The sequence below is a fragment of the Lasiosphaeria miniovina genome, assembly GCF_030549165.1.
Source record: "Lasiosphaeria miniovina strain SMH2392-1A chromosome Unknown B0T26scaffold_6, whole genome shotgun sequence".
Taxonomy (NCBI): domain Eukaryota; kingdom Fungi; phylum Ascomycota; class Sordariomycetes; order Sordariales; family Lasiosphaeriaceae; genus Lasiosphaeria; species Lasiosphaeria miniovina.
The window spans coordinates 1,630,608-1,650,017 of record NW_026848225.1 but is presented as its reverse complement, the minus strand read 5'-3'; the positions used below and the strand labels follow the sequence as shown (position 1 = coordinate 1,650,017).

Below are 19,410 nucleotides of genomic sequence, written 5' to 3'. Positions count from 1 at the left end.
ACTCTAAGATGACGTTGAACCTTTTTAGTCAGAGACGGTTTCAACCCGCCGTACGATCCGCATAACACTTTGTGTTCCCTTTTGAGCTGTCAATGGCTGATAGGTAGGTAGCTAAGGAAAGCTAGCCGGGTGTCGTTAGAATGCTAGCCCTCTAGACTTCTCTCCTTGTCTATCCAAGCAAAAGAATACCATTTTAAAAAAAGAGAATATAAGAACCACGTTCTATAAAGTATCATGTTCTGAGAGAATTTGTAACAGAATTTCGTTCAAGATAACTTTTACTCCAGACCGTCAAAGGTTCTATCAGGACCCTGCCTAGGTATGTATGGTAATCGCGCTGCGTTACTATTAGCTAAATAAGTAAACGAAGAGAGTACCTTAGTCACAGCGGTTATAGTAGACATTTTCATTTCGGGAGAGGGGGGAATTAGGCCTAATATTGCTGTAATGTCAAGTTCTAGATATATCTTGAAGCTAATAGGAATGCATCTTCTTCGAATGCAATCGTTTCTCGAGGCAATATTGGAACCTCGCGCTCAGCAAGAGTAAGCAACCAAACCATCCTATATAAAGCAACATGGTATCAGTGCCAAATTAGACAGTTTGCATCCATGTTTTCTCTTTTCCTTCAGATGGTCACGCATTTCTTGTTCAGTGGGGGCTTTACTCGACCCGGACGGCCCGTCTTATGAGGTCAACCTCGGCCCAGTCTGCCTGCCGAATCGATAAAACAGCCAGTCCCCATCCCATCTTGTTTTTCGCCTCTCGATTGGGCGTACAAATACAGCGACACTTCATCGTGTTCTGGTTAGAGACGCTTAAGAAAGCGGAGCTCTGTCGATCGATTAGGCTGTCGGTTTTCCATCCTCTCAGTGTCCCTGTTGGAAATGGCCGTTCCTCTTTGAACAGGTCCATAAATTGGAAATGCTGAACTCGGGCGGCGGCTTCTCTGGACGACAAAGTCACACATGCGTATAGTTCAAACACAACTTCAGGGTGTGTTCTTGGGACTTCTTATGTTTTTGTTGAGTGCCATTGTTGAACCAGCTCGCCGCTTCGTTGACTAGCTAGCTCATTCGGAAGCAAGTTCGGAGATAGCAGGAGTTCGAGAGACTGATGACCGGCGATTTGTCTCGTACTAGACGTGGGAAAAGGGCCCTTGCAAAAGGCTGGGGTACATTAGTTTGCTGGGTCTCTGGGGCGTAGGATATCTTCTCATCATTCGGCATTATTTGGTTCTCTAGGCCTGCTCTTGCTGTCTGTGGCGAAGAGGACATCTGTGAATATGGGACCATTTTTTCTGGGGACACTGCGCATTCTCCAGTACGTTGTCCCCTTTGACATCAGAGTCCAGCAATTCCTTGCTATTGCAACGAATATCACCTGTCTGCCGAATGATGGTCGGCGAATATCTCTGGAGACTAGCGTCAAAGACCTCAGCAGTGGATGAGACGTCTAGGTCGTTGATGACGCTTGGGAGCGGTATAGATTTTTGACTCTGGGGTGACAGAAAATCGACCATTCTCGCCATGTCTTCCTCATCAGATGCCGTTACGGAGTAGCAGTCCGTTTTTCCGGGTGGGAATTGAGCGCTTGCGATGGTTTGCAGCACTTCTATGACCTCTCCGTCGTCATAATCTGTTGCGGTGCTCGGACGACGGATGTGTGTTGTGCCAGATGGTGGCCTACCATCCGTCTGTACTGACAATTGCATCTGGGCTCTGGAATTCCATCCACCCCGTGACGAGTCAAAACCAGATTCATCGAGGGATGAATGCATCTGGGTCGGGTTAGTCAAAGGTGGCACTCCCAAATGAACAGGCTCCGGTACTGTTGGTGTAAGGGGAGAAGCAGTCTTTGTTTCAGTAAATTCTCCCATCGATGCTTGTGAGGTTTCGGTAGCGGGTCTTAGTATTACACTAGGCGATACAGGGGCCTCGTATTCCTGACTTGACTCCGCGACAAACTGCCGCCGTTGTTTCTTCCTGGGGCCATGCTCCGTTTGATGTCCCAATTGGGCGTCGTCTGGCCCAGCAGTGTTGCTGGCGGTACTCCATCTTTTGCTTGACATGGTGAACCGAGACGTTAGAAGTCTCGATTCTGGACCTGTAAGGAGCATTCTTGGCATCAGCATGGTTGAATACTAGTAAGATCCCCTTGGCCTACCTTTTTCCTTCTAGAAGTTTTTGGATCGAAGCACTCGACCACGCAGGAGGGGCAGAATTTTCAGTTTTTGGATGGAATCAGAAAGCGAACGGATTTCGGGTCTTCAAGGCGCTGTCAGTACAACCTATCTACGCCGAGAACCGTTGAACTGAATGTTGGATGAGCCCGAAAATTTAGGCAGATGTAAGAGTGAGTGAAGAACAAATTGACGCAAGAAATCAAGTTGAAACGTGCTATTTGTCAAAATAGGTAACTACGCATAGCAGCGGTGAAGGTGCGTGTAAGTCGTCCCTTCCCCCTTTCTACCCCTGAGAGAAGCTCGGACAGCTGCCACCAGTTGGCTGCCACCAGTTGACTGCCACCCGTCGCCGTTATGCGGGAGCTTGGCCGATGACGCCAATCTGCACCGCGCCTGCCTCGCGGCCGGGTCGATGGTATTGCGGGGACGGGCTATTACGCTACATCCACCGAGCAATTCAGAGTGCTCTTGCCCATCCATCCCTTTGTCATACGATCTGAAATCCTAAATTGTTTCCTTTGTGAAATCACTTCGGAGCCTGATAATCTTGGCAGCTGGAACTCATACGACACTCCATCCATTTGTTACGGCCCGCGTGGTACATGGATGTACGATACAACCAGTCAGCGCCTGAAAAGCGCTCGTTGAGCTAGAAAACTAAGGTAACTACCCCGCCATCGGGTGCCCTCCGTTATCTTATCGGCCAACAACAAACCCCCCCCAACTTCGGAACGTGCGCCTTCTTGGACTGAAGCCTCGAGCCTCGCCAAAAGGCAACAGCCCTCTTGACTTCTCTCATTGTCTGCCCAAGCAGGAGCCAGCCAGGCCATCTCCTTCAAGGAAGCTCTGGCTTCAGCCACTCCCGCGTGACCCAACGCCAGAAACATCGCATCAACAGTGCATCTGTCCTCTTGGTCAAATAGTACGTAGGCTCATTGACTATTCTGATGAGCTAAGTGGATGGGGCAGCTCGGCTAGATGGCGCATGACAAAGGAAGCTTCAAGAGTTCAGCTCTGAACCTTATACTCCGCAGATCTAGGCATCCAGCCCTACAGTTAAAAAGCATTTGAAAGTGAATCATTGTATAGTGGTCATTGCTAATGTGCTACCGTCTAACGCATGAACAGTCTCGTTGGCAAGGCCACATCTAAGAACCACGCTCGGATTTCCCCCTCGGTTCCCAGCGAGGTACCCCTAGAGTCGCCGCCATGTTCTCTTCGGTAAGTGCTCTTGAATAAACTTGCGTTACCTAGCTATGCCGCGCTTGCTGAACACGCCTACAGAAAAAGCCGTATACGGCAGTCACCGTCACAGTCGAGCGACTGACGAGTGAGGCCATCCCGGAGAATGATCTCAGCGGCATCCCCGACCTTGTCGAGGTTGTGAATCTTCAGGATTCTGGCCCTGTTGAAGCTGCTCGCGCCATTAGGAAGAAGCTCAAATACGGAAACCTACATCGTCAGCTCCGCGCTCTGACCCTTCTCGATGGGCTCATCCAAAACGCTGGTCCTCGCTTCCAGCGGACCTTTGCTGATGAGCCGCTGCTTGAACGCCTGCGCTTCTGTGCTACCGCAGATCTTTCTGACCCAGATGTCAAAAAGAAGTGCGCGGTTCTCTTCCGCAGCTGGGCTGCCGAGTATAAAAGCACTCGAGGAATGGAGCGCGTCGCGAGTCTCTACAAGGTACCAACATACCTGGTGTCATCGCCTGCCCATATTGTTCTTCTAACCTCGCCCATTATTACAGGAACTCCCTCGTCGCAAACATGCCGTCACCCAAGAGAGGTCGAAGGTTCTTAAGGAGACTGCAAACCCCTTCGGCGATGATGAAGACGAAGAGGAGAGAAACCCTGCAGGCCCTTCTCAGCCCTCGCCCGCTCAGCCCTCGCCCGCATCGCGTAGAACGGCATCAGTTTCAGGGGCACCGTTTTTCGGGCCGCAGGTGACTGGGCAGGTCGAGTCTTTTAGCCACGTCGGTAAGGATAAGAAGAAGAAAGAAAAGGACAAGAAGAACAAGAAGCACAAGCCTTTCAACCTTGAGGCCGAGAAGGAGCAGATGAAAGCTCACATCGCCGAGGCCTCTATTGCGGCTACGAACTTGACGAATACTCTTCAGACAATCAACCGCGAGAAGGAGCGCATCTCCGAGAACCAACTCGCGCTGGAGCGGTTTGAGACTTGCAAGCAGCTAAGAAGGAAGATCCTGCGATATGTACGTTGACCTCTTTCCACGTGTTGCCGCGATTGATCGCTAATAGGAGCTTAGATCCATCATGTGGACTCGGAGCAATGGCTCGGGGGGCTCCTGCACGCAAATGACGAACTTGTCACTGCTCTCATGACATTCGAGCAGCTAGATCGGTCTATCGATGCCGACAGCGACTCGGACGATGATGTCGCTGAGCAAGCTCACCTTTACCGCAGTATGAACTCACTGTTCCTCTCTTTTATTCTTCTTCGGAGCCGGAGCGCTGACCGCCTGATAGTGGCAACTGAGAAAGCCAAAGGAAAAGAGCCCAATTCACCAACCAGCCCAAGATCCCCGATCCCAGGCATGGTTAGTCTGAGTCTCAGTACCAGTCCACCGCCGCACCCGCCGCGACCCGTACCGCCGCCCCGCCCTTCGGCTATGACAAAGCCGTCGATGTCGTCGCCACGACAAGTTCGACAACAGGTGGAGTCTGAAGACGAAGATGACTTTGACGAGGAAGACGAGAACGACCCATTCGCTGACCGAAATGCCCTCGCGACCCCTAAGGTGGATCGCGAAGAGCCAAAGTGGTGATCAGTGAGTGTGAACTCGAGATTGTTTGCTTTTGGGTTGTTGGCGTTTGAGTCTTGCCATTCTGCTGGCCGGCTAGATGTAAAGGGTCGATCAGTCGTCTTTAGCAACAATGCCCCCTAGGTTTCTACAGTTACAGTACGAGGCAAGCCCAGGGGGTTGGCCACTAGCTGCAAGTTGCTTTCTCTGGGAAAATTGCAAAGCAAGAACAGATAGAAGAAAATTTTCCGGCACCACCAAGGACTCGTTTCTAGGTCTGCGTTGACTGTGACGCAAACAACGCAACACGCTGTAAGACAATCAGGAGACGCCCTCCTCATTACATCAAGAACGGCAAAGCCGTGGGAAGCGGGCAAGTACTTCCCGAGGATGCTTTCGGTGATTTAATTTCCGGGTGACAGCTTCGCGTGATAGATCAGCTGCCAACAAGCGATAGAGGCCACTGAGATACATTTGCCTGGCATCGTTATCGGTCCACATCCCACCTCGTCTCAAGAATGGATGGGTACACTGTACCTTTGGCAGCAAACCAGTAGTTTTATCAGTAGTAGTACCCAGAAAATAATAAGACCATTCGCAGCCAGGCTCTAGAGCGTCGTAGAACGACCGAAGGGAAGGGAAGGAAGCATTTGTGACACACCGGATGCGTGCAGTGGCACACCGGCTACGACGTCGTTTGGGTCAATAGCAGTAGTAGTAGCACATGGCAGTAGGTTGAGGACAGGCGAACGCCGACAGGTGGCATTAGAACTCTACTCTAGAGCGAAGTATCGCCGGTTTGCTTTTCTCTTTCGCTTTCGCTTTTGCTTTTGCTTTTGCTTTTGCTTTCTCTTGTCTCGTCTGCTTGTTTGCGAGTAGTGTGACAGGGTGTCAATCAGCTCTTGGCGTTCGCCTCTTTTGTTTGCCCCTTTATTTCTCGTTCGTGGTTATACATATGTTTTTATTTCTGCCATTTGCATTGATATTTTCCTTTCTTTCTTTTTTTTCTTTTTCTTTCTTCATTCTTTTCTCCGTTTTACTTCTCCTTCCTCTATCCTCCTGCACTCTGGGAATGTGAAGTGAGACATCAGGGCCCGAGACCAGCTAGTGCATCTGAAACGAAGGCAGCTGAGAGGAAAAGCAAAGACATGAGATATACTGCTGCAGCAGCCCTAAATTGCAATTGGCGACGAACAACGAGTAACAGGAGGCCGGTCGTGCATATCCATACATATGTGGAGGCAACTTGGGGTCATCATCTTAAAACGGGCATGCGTGGGTGGCTTCAGCTGACTCCTTTACCACTATCTGCAGCGATTGGCGATAGGGCTGGCTGGCCGGCCGGGTTTGGTGTAAGTCGCATCGCGAAAAGGGTTAAAGCCCGCTTGACCAGACAGACCTGGCCCAGGCCAGAACACTTACTTGTGCGTGCACACGGCGGCCCCGATGTCTGCAGCACGTGAGGCTTGGGATTAGCGATTATGATTATTTGGTATCACCAATAATGGGAGTGGCCAGCGGATATGGAGTCATTTCCTCGACCAACTGTCTCGGAAGGCTGAAGTGACGCAGCCAGGGTCTGAACCATACGTAGTAGGGGGGGTCTAGAAAACGAGACAGGCGACGGGCCTAATCAGTCCCAGCGAGGAGCCTGAGACACAGAGTGCTCCCTCCCTCTTCCTTCTCAACGAGAAACAGACGATAGGTTGTTGGATGTCCCGGTGATGTGTGAGGGTGTGCGTGTGAGGGTTGCGAGTGTGGTACATGTGCGGGCGCCACCGTGGGGAGAGAAACCTAAGGCTGGTTGGAAATCTATTGACTAGTAGTAATTGTGGTTGGAGATAATAATTTTAAAAAAAAAATGGATTTAAATCAAGCAAGATTAAATCGGCAACTGTCGCGAAAACGGTGGCTCGCTCTACCTATGTACGTTACCCCACGCCCAGCACACAACCGGGCTGAGGGGAAACGGCCCCCCTCTCAGCACTACTTTTACAGGGCCTGTAGCCCGCCACGGACAGGCAGTCAGGTGCTGGTCAGGTGCAGTTAGGAAACCCCCAAAGCAGGGGTGAGGCGGTGCGAAACGCCGCACCTAACACAGTGCTCAGCCACAGCTCGACTCTCGTCCCCAGGCAGCTTTCGCGGAGATGCTGAAGTCGGAGGTCACAGCAGCGTACCTAAATAGATTGCTGACGTGGTTATTTGAAGGGTTTCTCTTTTTCGTGTTGAGAACTAACACTGCGAGAACCAAAAAGGTCCGAAGGTCTATCCCCGCAATTTCTGGCTTGGTATTCGTATGTACCTTTCTCCAGCTGTAAGATATATTCTCTTTTTATCTTTGACGTTTTAATTATCTCGTATTTTATCTTTCGCGCTATTAGTATGTTGGAGCCCCAAATCGCTTGCTCGAGTCGCCAAGTAGATAGACAGCGTGTATGGCTTGGAACCAAGGCAGACATTCTTTTAGCGAGCCTTTGCTACCTCGTTGTGGTAACGGACTTTGGTCACTAATCACATAAGATCCATCGTGTAAGTCCGGGACCCTGTCACTCAGCAACATACGGCAACCTAAAGTTTTACAACTGCGCTCTGCAGATCCGAACCGTGTCGAGAGCTCCCGCGACGAGCGACGATAAATCCAATAATTAAAAAAATAAAGGCAATGCCAATTTATCCCAAGTTCTGGTTTTTGGGGGGTGGAAAATCAAGAAAAAGACCCAGAGTCATCACATGCCCGTCGCGGGTCTCGCCAGGTGTCAGTCCCGTCCCGTTTATCCCCCCCCCCTCCCCCCGCCGTCCCGTCCCTTCTACCTCAGTTCCATCTTTCCTCCCCGCGCGGCCACCTCTCCAGCCCGAAGCGCCCCTACCACCAACCATTCTAAGCTTTAATGTCGGCCTCAGGCACCCAACCGCCGATTCGTGGTCATCTGGCCCCGACAGCCGCTTGCCAACTCATCAACTCCAGCCAGGTGAGTAATGCCCGCCAGGGGCCCCGTGCAGCCGCCAGAGCGATATCGACCAAACCACTCCTCCTCTGTGGCCAGCCCGGGCAGGCAGCAGGTAGGCTGAAGGGCAGCTGTCGTCTCGTCTACCTTACGTAGTACGTCGTCTCGAATCGATCCTCTTCACCGCTACGCTACCGTTCCTTGGGTTTGTGTATCTGCCGTAGTAGGTACGCACGCTTGGAACATGCGGGCTGCTCACCAAAAGCAGGTAATTATTCTTGTGACTCTTTTTTGTTCCGTCAATCCCGTATCGTCGTTGCTTCGCCGTTGTCGTCATCCTCTGCACATTCCCTCCCTGACCCTCCCACCGCCATGGCGTGCCCCCTGGTCTCCTCAACGGTCGGTCGGGAATTACACATTGCCTAGCCATGCTTCTTCCTCGTCGCGACTCATGACTTTCCTCTCGAATCAAGTGCCGCCGGTAGAGCCAACGGACAACTCGGGAAACTGTTACTCTCTCTCTTTGCCTTCAACTTCTCTACAGGCCTCGCAGCATCATCCCAAATGCCTGCCGACTTGTCCTGAGGTGCACACATCTAAGCTCGAAAGCTGAGATGTGATATGGATACGGATGGCCATGGGCCAAACAAACAAATGACAAACTGCTGGCATTGCAAGTCATAGGACAATAATGCTTTGCAAAGCTCGGGTTCGGTTTGCTGTCTATCTCGTCGTTGGGCCGGGCCTTGCCCAACCGACCACGATGGAAGCCCTCCGCTATCGAGCCGATGTCATTCGTCCATTTCTCGCAACGGGAAAACAGTGGTGAGCCTCGTGCACTTCGACTGGTGCGCCGAAACCGCTGCCTCGCCGCCTCCCCAATTGACGTGGCAAGCCACACTCTTTCTTTACTCCACCTGCGACCGCGGCCGGTTCGAGCGCCTATCATCTCTCCCCAAACGGTCCGCCAGAGCGGCCCTGGTGGTGGCAGTCCTGCGGAGCTGGGCGTCTCCTGATCGAATCCGTTACGCGATACCGCTCTGCCGGGCTTATTTGGCCGGCAGGCGTTTCGATACGTCAAGTTGTTACTACTACTCTCCCTCCCATGGAGGCAGGACGAACGAAGCAAGGCTTCCATTCAAGATTACATTGCCAACTGTCATCGTTGCACCCAAGCTTTCCCTTGCCTCGTCATATGTCATACTGCCGGCAAGGCCAAGGCAAGCGGCCAGGGGACACAAAAGCCCGACCCGTTGCGTATCTGAGTTGGTGAGGGTTGGGCTCGGTGAAGGCTACAACAACGATTCTAATGTACTGAAAACATCACGAAAGGTATCTCGGCAGAGACCGATTCGCTCGCCCTGTCAATGGTATCTTTGACAACTCGGCAATGTAGTGCATTGTCTCCGTTTCTTAGGTAGTGCTTGGGCAGAATTTTATGTCTTGCTCTCTTCCGCCTTATTGTCATTTCTTGTCATTTCTCATACCGTTAGAGACGGTGAAGCCCCGAGGTGCCAGTAGTACGGCAAGGCTACAAACCATTTCTTGGAAAGCCTACCAGGCATCTTATCTGCAATCGGATAAGGGTATTACCGATAATTTCCCTGCTTGTGTGCTCCAGTAAATGCTGATATACTGACCTCTCTCAAGATCTCATCGTTTCGCAACAGCCATTGCCTTGCTCTATTTCGTCAGGTCTAGGTTATTATGATGTCTCGGGGAAGTCACCAACTCCCTCAGCACATCTAGATAACGAACGATGGCAAATGCCTTGACTTGTTTTTGCCCTATAAAAACTCGCGGTTGGTCCTTCTGTCAAGCTTGGGCTAGGCTGAGACTATGGTTACAATCCAATCCCTAAATGTTAGCGTGGTACTTACGAAGGAAAAGAAAATAATAAATGAACCGGCCAGGAAGGGCCTTTAATAGGTATTTCGAGAGAATGAATAGACCTCTAAGATTCCAAATTAAGGATTCAAATAGCTATTGCCTCCCTTAGCGAAAAACCTTTACGGCGAGTCGTAGGATGCTAAGGCCATTAGGATCTTAGAAAGTACCACGCCAACAAACACTCAGGGGTTGGATTGTATATGGTGGGCATCTTGGACGCGACGAACGTCCACGGACAACAAAGACGTTACTGAGATAAAAAAAAATGAACTTCATATTTGCTCCGCTCTCCAGTACCTCGCTCCTAATATACAAGCTGTTTCCTTGGCCGGTATCTCTAGTACCAGAAGGGCCGATGGCTTTCCCGAGAAAGTAATAACGAACGATGCGCCTCAGGTGATATACCTCGGAAACAGGGGAGAGAGAGCTTCACCGAGCAATTTAAGCTTGTTCCAGCCCGGCCGCACGCTGCTATAAGTGTGTTCGCACATTTAAACCCCACCAGAGAGGAACGACTCTGCCGCACTCGCATGTCCTCCCTCTTCCCGTCTCACTCCCACGTGGGTTTCACGCCCGAAGTTCCCCTTTATCCATTATACCCAGATGGGTTCGACCTGGCATCCCTTGCCCCGGCAGCCATCAACCGGTGCCATTGAGGGAAGGACAAGGCCAAATCCGGCGAGGCAGAGAGTGAAAATGGAATAAAAACGTAGAATGAACGGTATGCCCCGCGAGTGTTATATTATCTTGTTTCTTCTCTCTTTATTCGTTTCTTTTTCTTTTCTTTTTCGGTATGTACGAGTCCTCCCACCCCCCTGGCCCGATTTATGTTCAAGAAACACCCAGAAGATATGCCCCAGACTTCTAGCTCCATGGAAACGGGGCACGGGCAGGTAGCGACCCGCCCCCATTCTCTCCCCTTTCCCCTACATACATATGCTCCCCGGATTGTCTATTTATTTCACGTCGCCCATTCAGCGGATCTGGAACTGTGGGGTAGAACCCCTAGCCCTGGGACGGGGTGCGCAAGCCCTCCCGGGAACGACGGATTCTGCCTAAACACACGACATACCTACTTGGACGCAGGCGTTGTCGTCGTCGTCGTCTCCCCAATTTCCCCGGGACATTTTTTTGGTCCGTCTTTACATGATGTGCTGTACCCGTGACTTACAAGCATCTGCTAGCTAGGGTTAGAATAGAATGGGGCGTGGAGTGCGGAAGAAAAGCGAGCCGAGGTTGTGAACACAAAATTTTGGGAGTGCTCAGGGATTGGTATCAACGATAACCTTGCTGGGCACGGCAATGATAGTTCATAAAGGTTAAGAAGAAGTTGGAAAACTTTTGAGGGCCAATGAATAGGTGACGACGAGATAAAAAAATACTAGGTATTAAAAAAGTAGACAACGGGAAGTGCAAAGGAGTGAACGGGGAGAAAAGGGAACAATAATGTTATTGACAATAATAATGGGTAGAGAAGCAAAAAGAGAAACCGAGATTTAGCAGCGACTCGTTTCGATCGAGTGACCTCCGGGTTATGAGCCCGGCGCGCTTCCGCTGCGCCACGCAGCTGTTGTTCTCGTTATGTTGCTCGCACAATTGCTTGCTGGCTGCGAGTAAAGGCTGGGGGATGGCATAATAAAGCTGCGTGTGAGTCATAGGAGGTTAAGAAAGAAAATAAAATTCCGAGTCCATGCCTGTTGTGGGGCCTCTGTTATGTATTATGTAACTGGCCCGCTCCTGCCAAGCGCTTTCGACTTTGCATGAAAAATCAACCAAAGACTTAGGTTGCTATTGGCCTGGGAGAGAACCTAACCTAACTAACGGCTCCTAGTTAAGTTGTGAAATTGCAAGATACAGGATTTTCTCTGCAATAACGATAAAATGGGACTAAAGAAGGCTTCACCAAGCCTCACCTTACCCGTCCTTTCCCGTGAGCCAAGTCCGAAAAATGTCCGTGCGGTGAAACAACACCACTTTGTCCTAACGATCAAAAGTTGCCCCAATTTGGAGGGGAAAGAACCTCTCTGAGTCATGGTAAAATGATTCATCGTGGCTCATTCGATGTATAGTCGTCTCGAACAACAGCCACAGGATGTCATTTGAGACTCTCGGGTCGATGATAAAACAGCTTGTAATCCCCGGCGCAAAACTCAATTGCTGCATCCTCATTCATTGATCCCACCCCACTTGCTTTTGCTGTTGCGAGCTGGGCGGCACTCCCCGTACCCAGCCAGCGCTTCCCAACCTAGGTGCCCTCACCTTCACCCTCGTTTTTTTCACAATAGCACTTGATACAAATATACCGATTTGCATTTTACCTCGATCAAAAATGATTCCCATCCGACCTAAAGATGGCGTTTCGCCAAGATCAACTAGGCAGGCTGTCGGAGAGGCACCGGCGTCTCGGGTGGTTCCGAAGCCTATCCCGGAACGCCAATTCCAAGACGCAAGGGGATATCAGATCAGACAATTGACGCGCCGGTTCTCGCCCATGGAGTCCAATCTTGGAAACGGGGGCACGTCCCTTGTGTTTAGCCTCACCCCGTCTGACCCAGACTTCCCCTTCGAGTTAGATCAGCTGCGATGCGATCTCCGGGTCCCAGCGGCATATCCCGCAGAGCCGCCGCGACTACTGGTTAAGAACACAGAGATCCCCAAAGGCTTTGCCATCAACATCGAGCAAGGCTGGGACAAGTTGGTTCAGGAGAAACGCGGCGCAACCCTGCTCGCCCTGACCAATGCCCTGGACAAACGGCTTGAGTCGTTCCTGGCAGAGGAGAAGGCCGAGACTGTGAAATTGGTCATCTTCAAGGACACCAGGCATGTCGACTTCGAAACTGCCCCAGAAAAGCAGACTGCGCCGGTTTCTCCCAAGCCATCGCCCCCCGTACACCGGCCGTACATCCTAGAGCCGACCTTTTCTAGGGAGCAGATCTCGGAAGCCAAGGCGAGACGGGCGCAGGAGGTCAGACAGCTCGAGGCCCGCATGGGGCGGCAGCCCGTGTACCACAAATCTAGTGACGGCATTGTCTATACTCTACCCCTGGAGCCAAAACGCAGGGCAAATCTTCCGGTTGGGCTTCGGCCGGTCCAGTCTATCCAGCTTATCATCCCCCTCCTCTACCCCTTGCAGCCGCTGAGACTCCTCCTTAACGACGTAGAGTCGCATGGGGCGGAGCCTGTCGAGGAGCTATTCTCTCAGAAGGCGACAGAGCAAAAACAGATGTCTTTGACGAGCCATCTAAACTATTTAGCCCAGAATTTTCACGATCTTGCGAAACAGGCTCAGACTCAGAGAACGGTTGCCGAGAAGGTTGCCGTCGAGGTGCCACCCAGCCCAGGCAAGGAGACGAAGGAGGTCAAACATTCACCTGCTCTAGATTCTGGAAAAGGGCACATCCACTTCATTCAAAGACCCCCTGAGTGGGCCGATGTCGCTGATTCAAAAGAGATCGACTCGTCTGACGCCTTTACGTGTTCCGACGACGACGACGACGACGACGAAGAAGAAGAGGCGGACGGAGGTGCCACTGTCCAAGCAGAGAGCTCTAATCTTCCTACACAAACTTTAGAAAGGGGGACGGCCATGTCCTTCCCGTCGATCGAGCTGCATGGTATCGACCTTCTCCACGTATCCGTGCTCAGTATTAGCGTCAAGTGCGCGCGTTGCAAGACGCTGAACGAGATTGGCGGGCTGAAGGACAATTTGGAAAAGTCGAGCAGCTGCAAGAAGTGTGCAACTTCGTTGACGGTCAAATTCCGCCAGGAGCTCGTACATCAAAACTCTACGCGCGCGGGCTTTATTGACGCCTCTGGCTGCACGGTGGCGGATATACTTCCCAGGTGCGTTTTACGCTCTTCACCGTTGAACAAAGCCCCTCCCCCCCTATTCCCACAAATATTTTTATTACCTTATTGCCACAACCACATGAACTAACAGCCCCGGTCGCGCAGCACGTTCGTACCAACATGCAGCACATGCTCAACGCCATACCAGCAGGGCCTAACATCGGTCCGTGGCGAGGTCACTACCAACGTGTGTCGAGAATGCCACGGCCGCTTCACGTTCAAGATCCCCGATATCAAGTTCATAGCCTACGCTCCCGGCATGAGCGGCCAGCTACCGCCGACCAGCGGGCCGCGGCGGCGCCAGGACAAACTCGGGCTACACGTCGGCGAGCCGCTCCCGAACCGCGGCGCCTGCCAGCACTATAAGCGCAGCTTCCGGTGGTTCCGCTTCTCGTGCTGCAGCAAAGTCTATCCCTGCGACAAGTGCCACGACGACGGCGAGGACGGCTCGCACGTCATCGAGTGGGCGAACCGTATGATATGTGGCTTTTGCTCGCGCGAGCAAAACTACAGAGTCGACAGCTGCGCCTTTTGCGGCCGCAGCGTCATCGGCAAGCGCGGAAACGGTTACTGGGAAGGCGGCAAGGGCACCAGAAATCAGGTGCTCATGCGCCGCGGCGACAAACGAAAGCACAGGAGAATCGGCGGCAGCGCCAACAAGGGCGCTGACTAGCTCTCGTGCTTGCTCCGAGCAGAGAAGGGGAGCGCAGCGAGTCGTTGCCACCTGGTCTACTGAGCTATGGGAGCGACTTACAGAGTGTACCAGTAGCCCTGTAGAAAGTCTCTAACCCCTCGCGCAGTGGCAGAGCGTTGTTTTGTAATATCTTAGCGTAGCATAGTGAATAGCGCCTCTTTTTTACACTCGGCGATTGATACAGTACCCCATCTTTCGCTTTGCTTACTGTATATCCTACAGGGCTGGTTCAAGGCTGAAGGCGAACGTGTGGGTTGTTGGTGGTTTCGCGCCCCTTCTTGGATTGTTTCAGAATGCTTCTTCAGCCACGCGGGAAGATCAAATGATCAAGTGAGCAGAGAAAACGGAGCGTCCCGCCGCACACCCGCACGCTAGCTGGCCGAAAAACTTGCCGAACACAATCGGTCGGTCCTCCTCCTCCCGCAATGTGCCCTAGGCTGCCCTGTGTGCTGTGTTCGGGAGTGCGGCGGCGCGCGCGCTTGTGTTGTGTTGTCTGTTGGCTCGGCGGTCATATCATAATCTAAGGTAGGTTGTAAAAAGGAAAACAGCTTGTATCGTGTACATCACATGGGACGGAGGGATGATGGAGTCGCAACTCGCCGATCAACCGACGGGTGGCTTTGGGTTTACGCGCTTCGCGCCTCGAGAATCGAGAATCGAGGTAGGTGCCTTTGAAGTGCATGCATACACATACAGAGTACATACAGACATGTAGACGTGGCTGCCACGAGGAAATGCTGCCCCCCCGCCAATCCGTGCATTCATTCATTCTGTGGTCATCACTCATTCATTCAATTCGTGGCGGCCGGTTTTATGACTTTCAGCCCCAAGGCAGGCGAAAGATTGAATGCACTCCCGTGTATACCGGTGCAGGTCGAGTTTGGATCTACATATCACTACGAAGTACATGCGTAGGATACTTGAACGTCCCAGCCCGGAAGACCGGGAAGCAATACCAATTGGAATATCTGTAAAAGACGGAGGAAACTCCTGAACGATAGCGTCTTTGCCGCGCACACTATACGATCTATATGCAATGTTCTGTAGTTTAGTATGGCAGTTAGCATACGTTTCTCTTTTTTCTTGTTGGCGCGCGGCGGCTCTGTTGGTGGTGGTGGTGCTGCTGCTGCTGTCGGTGTAGGTAGGTAGGTAGGGGTGGTGATGCCTCCTGAGGCAGACCATGGAGCGATTGTGGCAGGTGGTCCGGATATTCGTGCCTGCTCCAACCCCCGTCGGTCGTCGATATGCAGTAAGAAGAAGAAGCAAGGTGGTGTTGGTGTGGGAGATCGATTTAGGCGCCCGCCCGACTACTCCGGTGTCTGCCTCTGCCCTCTCGTCGCTTAATCCAGGAACGTGCTTCGTTTCCGCCGTGGCGGGTTCGCCGCCCCGATGGATGAAGCGCCTGGCCCCCATCTGCGATTCGTCATGTGGCCCCTCTGCCGCACACCCACCACCCACATATGTATGTACAGTTCCCCCTCCGCGCCGCACGGCGGCACACCACAGCCCGGCCAGGAGACCGACAACGATGTACGTAACTCTGTTCACATCTCGTCCCCCCACACTCTCGCTCTGGTGGACAGACGACCCATCCCGGGCGCGAACAAGGCGGCTCACAAGTGCTCGTGGATGCAAAAGTTGGAAACAGAGTTGCTTTTATTTTAACAGGAACAGTCTGAGAGAACTCAAATCCCGGGGGCTGGAGAAGAACCGGCCGCTGTTATGTATGTATCTGAGGCTTCTCCGGTATCGCGGACGGATCGTGGACGGGCAGGACGGGGATTCCTCGGGGGCACGTTGCGCAATGCGGGCCCGATGCGATGCGATGCGATTGCGATTGCGATGCCACAACTTACACGGGGCCCGGATGCGCGTGTCATCCACCTCATCCCCCACACTGCGCGTAAAAACCGCCGCCTACAGTAGCGAGGGATTGCTAGTGTAGACTGTTTTAGAAACAATGTCCTGTCGGCAGTACGGACTGGGCTAGTAGTTAGGGAGTTACTAGTTGGTGTGGGTGATAGAGGGGGAGGGGAGAAAAAGTGCCGGCGCTCTCGGTCGTTTTTCGTTGGTGCTTCCGAAGGGTTGTCTTCATTTTCACGCCGGGTGCGGCGCATGCGAGCGATGGATCCGTTGCGCCGTCATAAACCCCCTGGGATAATATTCATGATTAAATAAAAAAATCATTAATATTAGTATTTTCTGTTCTTTCTCGTGGATTTAATTCTACGTTGTATTTTTTAGAGTTGGCTTTTTTAACGTCTCATTTCTCTAATTCCCGCCTCGGAAGCCACTGCCGATTTTCTAGATCGGAATCCAGAAGTCGTCTCCAGCACCTGCTCGGTGACACACGGCCGTGTTCTAGAAAACAAAGTGACAGGGACCGAGCACCCGCCGGCCCAACGCCAGTAACAAAGGAAAACAGGGGTAAGAAATAATAGTCTCGAAAAAATAATAACCCTGAATATTATTATTTCTATCGAGACAAAAAAGAAAAGAATTGACGGAACAATGAATATTCCCAACCCAATATTTGTTCCCTCTCTGACAGCACCATGGCAGGGTAGGGGCCCTAGATTAAGTTCCCTGCAGGCCCCTGGCAGACGACGGGACGGATTCGTCGTACCCAGGCACCGAATGCCCAGGCGAGAAAACCTATTGTTGGCGCCTTCCTCGCACTTGCCATCCCCTGCCCGCCGCTTCTCTCTGGCAGTTGTAGTGTTAGTTCTCTTTCCCCGCTAACGTCTTCACCGAGTTGCCATTCCCAGCCGTGTCTCTGTTTTCCAGAAGTCTCCGTTTTCTGGATCGCTACCCCCCTCGTCCCGAATTCGGGTTTGTCGTACGAACGACAAGCCCCTCCCCCCCTCCTCCCCCTCTTGTCTAAAAGTTAACATCTGCTAAGTGCTAATAGGCACCGCCCAAATCTTTGTTGTGTAAGGTGACCAGTCATATCCACCTGCCTACCGGCGCTCGGACATTTGCGGGGCAGCACGGGCGGGCTGGGCTTTGGCTACCTACTTGCCGCCGGCAAACCAACCAAGCAAGGTTCCATAGTTTCCCCGACTCTGGCCAAATCTCAAACCCTCACCGGCGCGCCGGGGAAGGCCTAGCTCCTTTCCCGGTTCGTAGCTCTGGCTGGCTGGCTCCTTGCCCATGAAAACGGTCAAGGTGTGGGGGAAAAGGTCCTCCAGCCAGCTACGGTACCTTGTTCACTCGGGCTCCTCTTGCTCGTTCGCTCGCCAGACACGGAACCAACTCCGGTGGGATGACATGACATGACCTAACAAGACGGCTCCAGGTGCAGTGTTGTTGTTAGCTTGGTTGGTAAGCTGGCGGGAACCTGCCACTTGAACACTTGGGAAAGTCTTTCCCCGGCAGGCAAACCGTCAGAGCGTGCAGTAACAGGATGTGATGGGAAGTGTGTGAACGTTTTGCTACGCGTTGAGTTTTCTGGTTTTTTTTTTCACACATCCCTCGCAGCTGGATAAAGGACCGGCCTATCAAACAGGGGAGTATTCGGAAAGACAACCTTCGGGCACCACCGCGATGCCTGCATCTCCAGCATTATTTGTGTTGTAAGTCGTGATCGAGACGGCAAGTAGGGTTATTAGGAGTTGCCAACAACAGACAGTAGACTTCTTGAGCTTCACAGGCTGGCAAGGATATACGGTAGAGAGTCAATCTCTCTGTCTATCAGCTAAGTACAATTATGTCATGAACGAGCAAACAATTCAACGCCAAGTCGTCAGAAACGCGAAGCAGGTAGTATCGCACGGCAGGTACCAGGAGAAGTATCCGTTTTCATTATATCCTTTATTAGTTTATTTTCTACTCACTTATTTTATCCACTTGAGTCCAGTTTTCTTACTCCTGGTTCCCGTCAGGAAACGCTTGGACAAACGGAGCGGGCGAGCGAAGGAGTCTTCAAACGCGCCACCATTGATTGGCGCGCCTCTCCCATAGAAAGCCGCAGCCTTTCAGGCGGGCCGGCTACATCGATGTTGCGGACTGACCCGCCTGTGCCTCTCTCCCTCCATTCTCTTGTTCGCCTCTTTCCAAATGGAATGCCACGAGTCTGCTGCTGCACTCTGCACTGGCGCGCATGCCACATGCACGTCTATATTTGTACTACACAAGGAGAAGAGTTGCCGAATGCAGCAATACATCATACTGCAATGGCAAAAGGGGTGGGATCCGGGGAACGGCACGGTTAATTGCTCAACCCCGTCCAGCGGGACGGAGGGGCCGATTTGGGGGCCATGGCAGGAAAACAAAAATAATTGGGGATGGGGCAACTCTCTCTACGGCGGGCGGCATGGCAGGGCCTGAGACCCGTAAAGTGGGGTCCGTTGGAGAGAGAACGCGAACTCGTCCAGCTCTCTTCGGAACCGCGCGACGCGTTCTTGAGTTGATGAGCTCGCGAGTCCGTGCTCTCGGCTCGGCCCCGAATCTGAGGCGCCGCCAGCCAATGTCGCCCTCTCAACAAAGGAAAAAGCAAAGGGATCTTCCGGGGGTCCACGGGGAGCGCCACATTCTGGAATACCCTTTCCTTCGGTCCCTGAGGTTTTTGTCTGGCACGGTCTCGATTGATTGATTGAAACCACATTGTTTCTCTTTGGGGGCGATTGCTATCTCGACCTGTCTGCCATGTGATTTGCCTAGGTTCCTTTTCGACCGCAAGTGGCTATCAGTGTCCAGTGACTCCCCTCAGTGACCACGGACCAAGATTGTCATGCAAAATATCGATTGGCCTGGCTTTCGTGTCGTGTCGGCGTTGTGTCTCTGGAGACGCTCGGGATCGCCCAAGAGAATGCGGAGTGCATACGGAATGCCATAGAGTCCAACACCGTCGTGAGCGGGACCACTCCAACTCTGAAGCACCGGATGGGTTCATGCGGCGTTAATCGCCCAGCAATACCATGCAGAAGATGATGGGCAGCAGCGCATTGCGTCTGCTGCCACTTTCGCTTTGTTTTGTCGTCCCAAGTTTGAACCGCCCCCGCATTCCAGGGGCTAGACGTCGCACAGAAAAACCCACCCGCCGCCCATTGTCGCATCAACCACGTGTCTCTTGTGTTTTTAAGCC

The 19,410-nt window shown here is 52.3% G+C and overlaps 6 protein-coding genes and 1 non-coding gene across 7 annotated transcripts; 4 read left to right on the top strand and 3 right to left on the bottom strand.

The window, feature by feature from the left end:
* Positions 1-606: 606 nt before the first annotated feature.
* On the bottom strand, positions 607-1,077 carry B0T26DRAFT_407111 (uncharacterized protein). Its single transcript, XM_060434845.1, has one exon. The coding sequence runs from the start codon at positions 913-915 to the stop codon at positions 664-666; it is 252 nt and encodes an 83-aa protein (XP_060292770.1). The 5' UTR covers positions 916-1,077; the 3' UTR covers positions 607-663.
* On the bottom strand, positions 1,078-2,341 carry B0T26DRAFT_407110 (uncharacterized protein). Its single transcript, XM_060434844.1, has 2 exons — positions 2,167-2,341; positions 1,078-2,106 (listed from the first exon to the last, which is right to left on the bottom strand). Exon 2 carries the CDS (start codon positions 2,069-2,071, stop codon positions 1,241-1,243), a length of 831 nt encoding a protein of 276 aa, XP_060292769.1. The 5' UTR covers positions 2,072-2,106; positions 2,167-2,341; the 3' UTR covers positions 1,078-1,240.
* Positions 2,342-3,394: 1,053 nt separating this feature from the next.
* On the top strand, positions 3,395-4,970 carry B0T26DRAFT_678881 (uncharacterized protein; the record flags this gene model as incomplete). The annotated part of the gene is made up of 4 exons (XM_060440286.1): positions 3,395-3,406; positions 3,470-3,868; positions 3,933-4,397; positions 4,452-4,970. 4 exons carry the CDS (start codon positions 3,395-3,397, stop codon positions 4,968-4,970), a joined length of 1,395 nt encoding a protein of 464 aa, XP_060292768.1.
* Positions 4,971-8,029: 3,059 nt separating this feature from the next.
* B0T26DRAFT_407036 (uncharacterized protein) lies at positions 8,030-8,592 on the top strand. Its single transcript, XM_060434843.1, has one exon. It carries the CDS (start codon positions 8,136-8,138, stop codon positions 8,502-8,504), a length of 369 nt encoding a protein of 122 aa, XP_060292767.1. The 5' UTR covers positions 8,030-8,135; the 3' UTR covers positions 8,505-8,592.
* Positions 8,593-11,278: 2,686 nt separating this feature from the next.
* B0T26DRAFT_t195 lies at positions 11,279-11,350 on the bottom strand. The gene has a single exon. It is a non-coding gene; the product is annotated as a tRNA-Met (tRNA).
* Positions 11,351-11,647: 297 nt separating this feature from the next.
* Positions 11,648-14,654, top strand: B0T26DRAFT_406950 (uncharacterized protein). The gene is made up of 4 exons (XM_060434842.1): positions 11,648-11,711; positions 11,776-12,668; positions 12,762-13,624; positions 13,736-14,654. The coding sequence occupies exons 2-4, from the start codon at positions 12,111-12,113 to the stop codon at positions 14,301-14,303; spliced, it is 1,989 nt and encodes a 662-aa protein (XP_060292766.1). The 5' UTR covers positions 11,648-11,711; positions 11,776-12,110; the 3' UTR covers positions 14,304-14,654.
* A 778-nt stretch (positions 14,655-15,432) lies between these two features.
* On the top strand, positions 15,433-16,480 carry B0T26DRAFT_721628 (uncharacterized protein; the record flags this gene model as incomplete). Its single annotated transcript, XM_060442558.1, has 1 exon — positions 15,433-16,480. A coding segment is annotated over exon 1 (760 nt), but the record flags the coding sequence as incomplete, so codon positions are not given.
* Positions 16,481-19,410: the final 2,930 nt, after the last annotated feature.

Excerpts from the sequence above, each read along its gene's own strand:
- B0T26DRAFT_407111 (XM_060434845.1), bottom strand. The coding sequence starts at position 915 with ATGGACCTGTTCAAAGAGGAACGGCCATTTCCAACAGGGACACTGAGA.
- B0T26DRAFT_407110 (XM_060434844.1), bottom strand. The coding sequence starts at position 2,071 with ATGTCAAGCAAAAGATGGAGTACCGCCAGCAACACTGCTGGGCCAGAC.
- B0T26DRAFT_407036 (XM_060434843.1), top strand. The coding sequence starts at position 8,136 with ATGCGGGCTGCTCACCAAAAGCAGGTAATTATTCTTGTGACTCTTTTT.
- B0T26DRAFT_406950 (XM_060434842.1), top strand. The coding sequence starts at position 12,111 with ATGATTCCCATCCGACCTAAAGATGGCGTTTCGCCAAGATCAACTAGG. Across the intron at positions 12,669-12,761 it reads CTCCCAAGCCATCGCCCCCC|GCCCGCATGGGGCGGCAGCC; the intron begins GTACACCGGCCG and ends AGACAGCTCGAG. Across the intron at positions 13,625-13,735 it reads GTGGCGGATATACTTCCCAG|CACGTTCGTACCAACATGCA; the intron begins GTGCGTTTTACG and ends CCGGTCGCGCAG.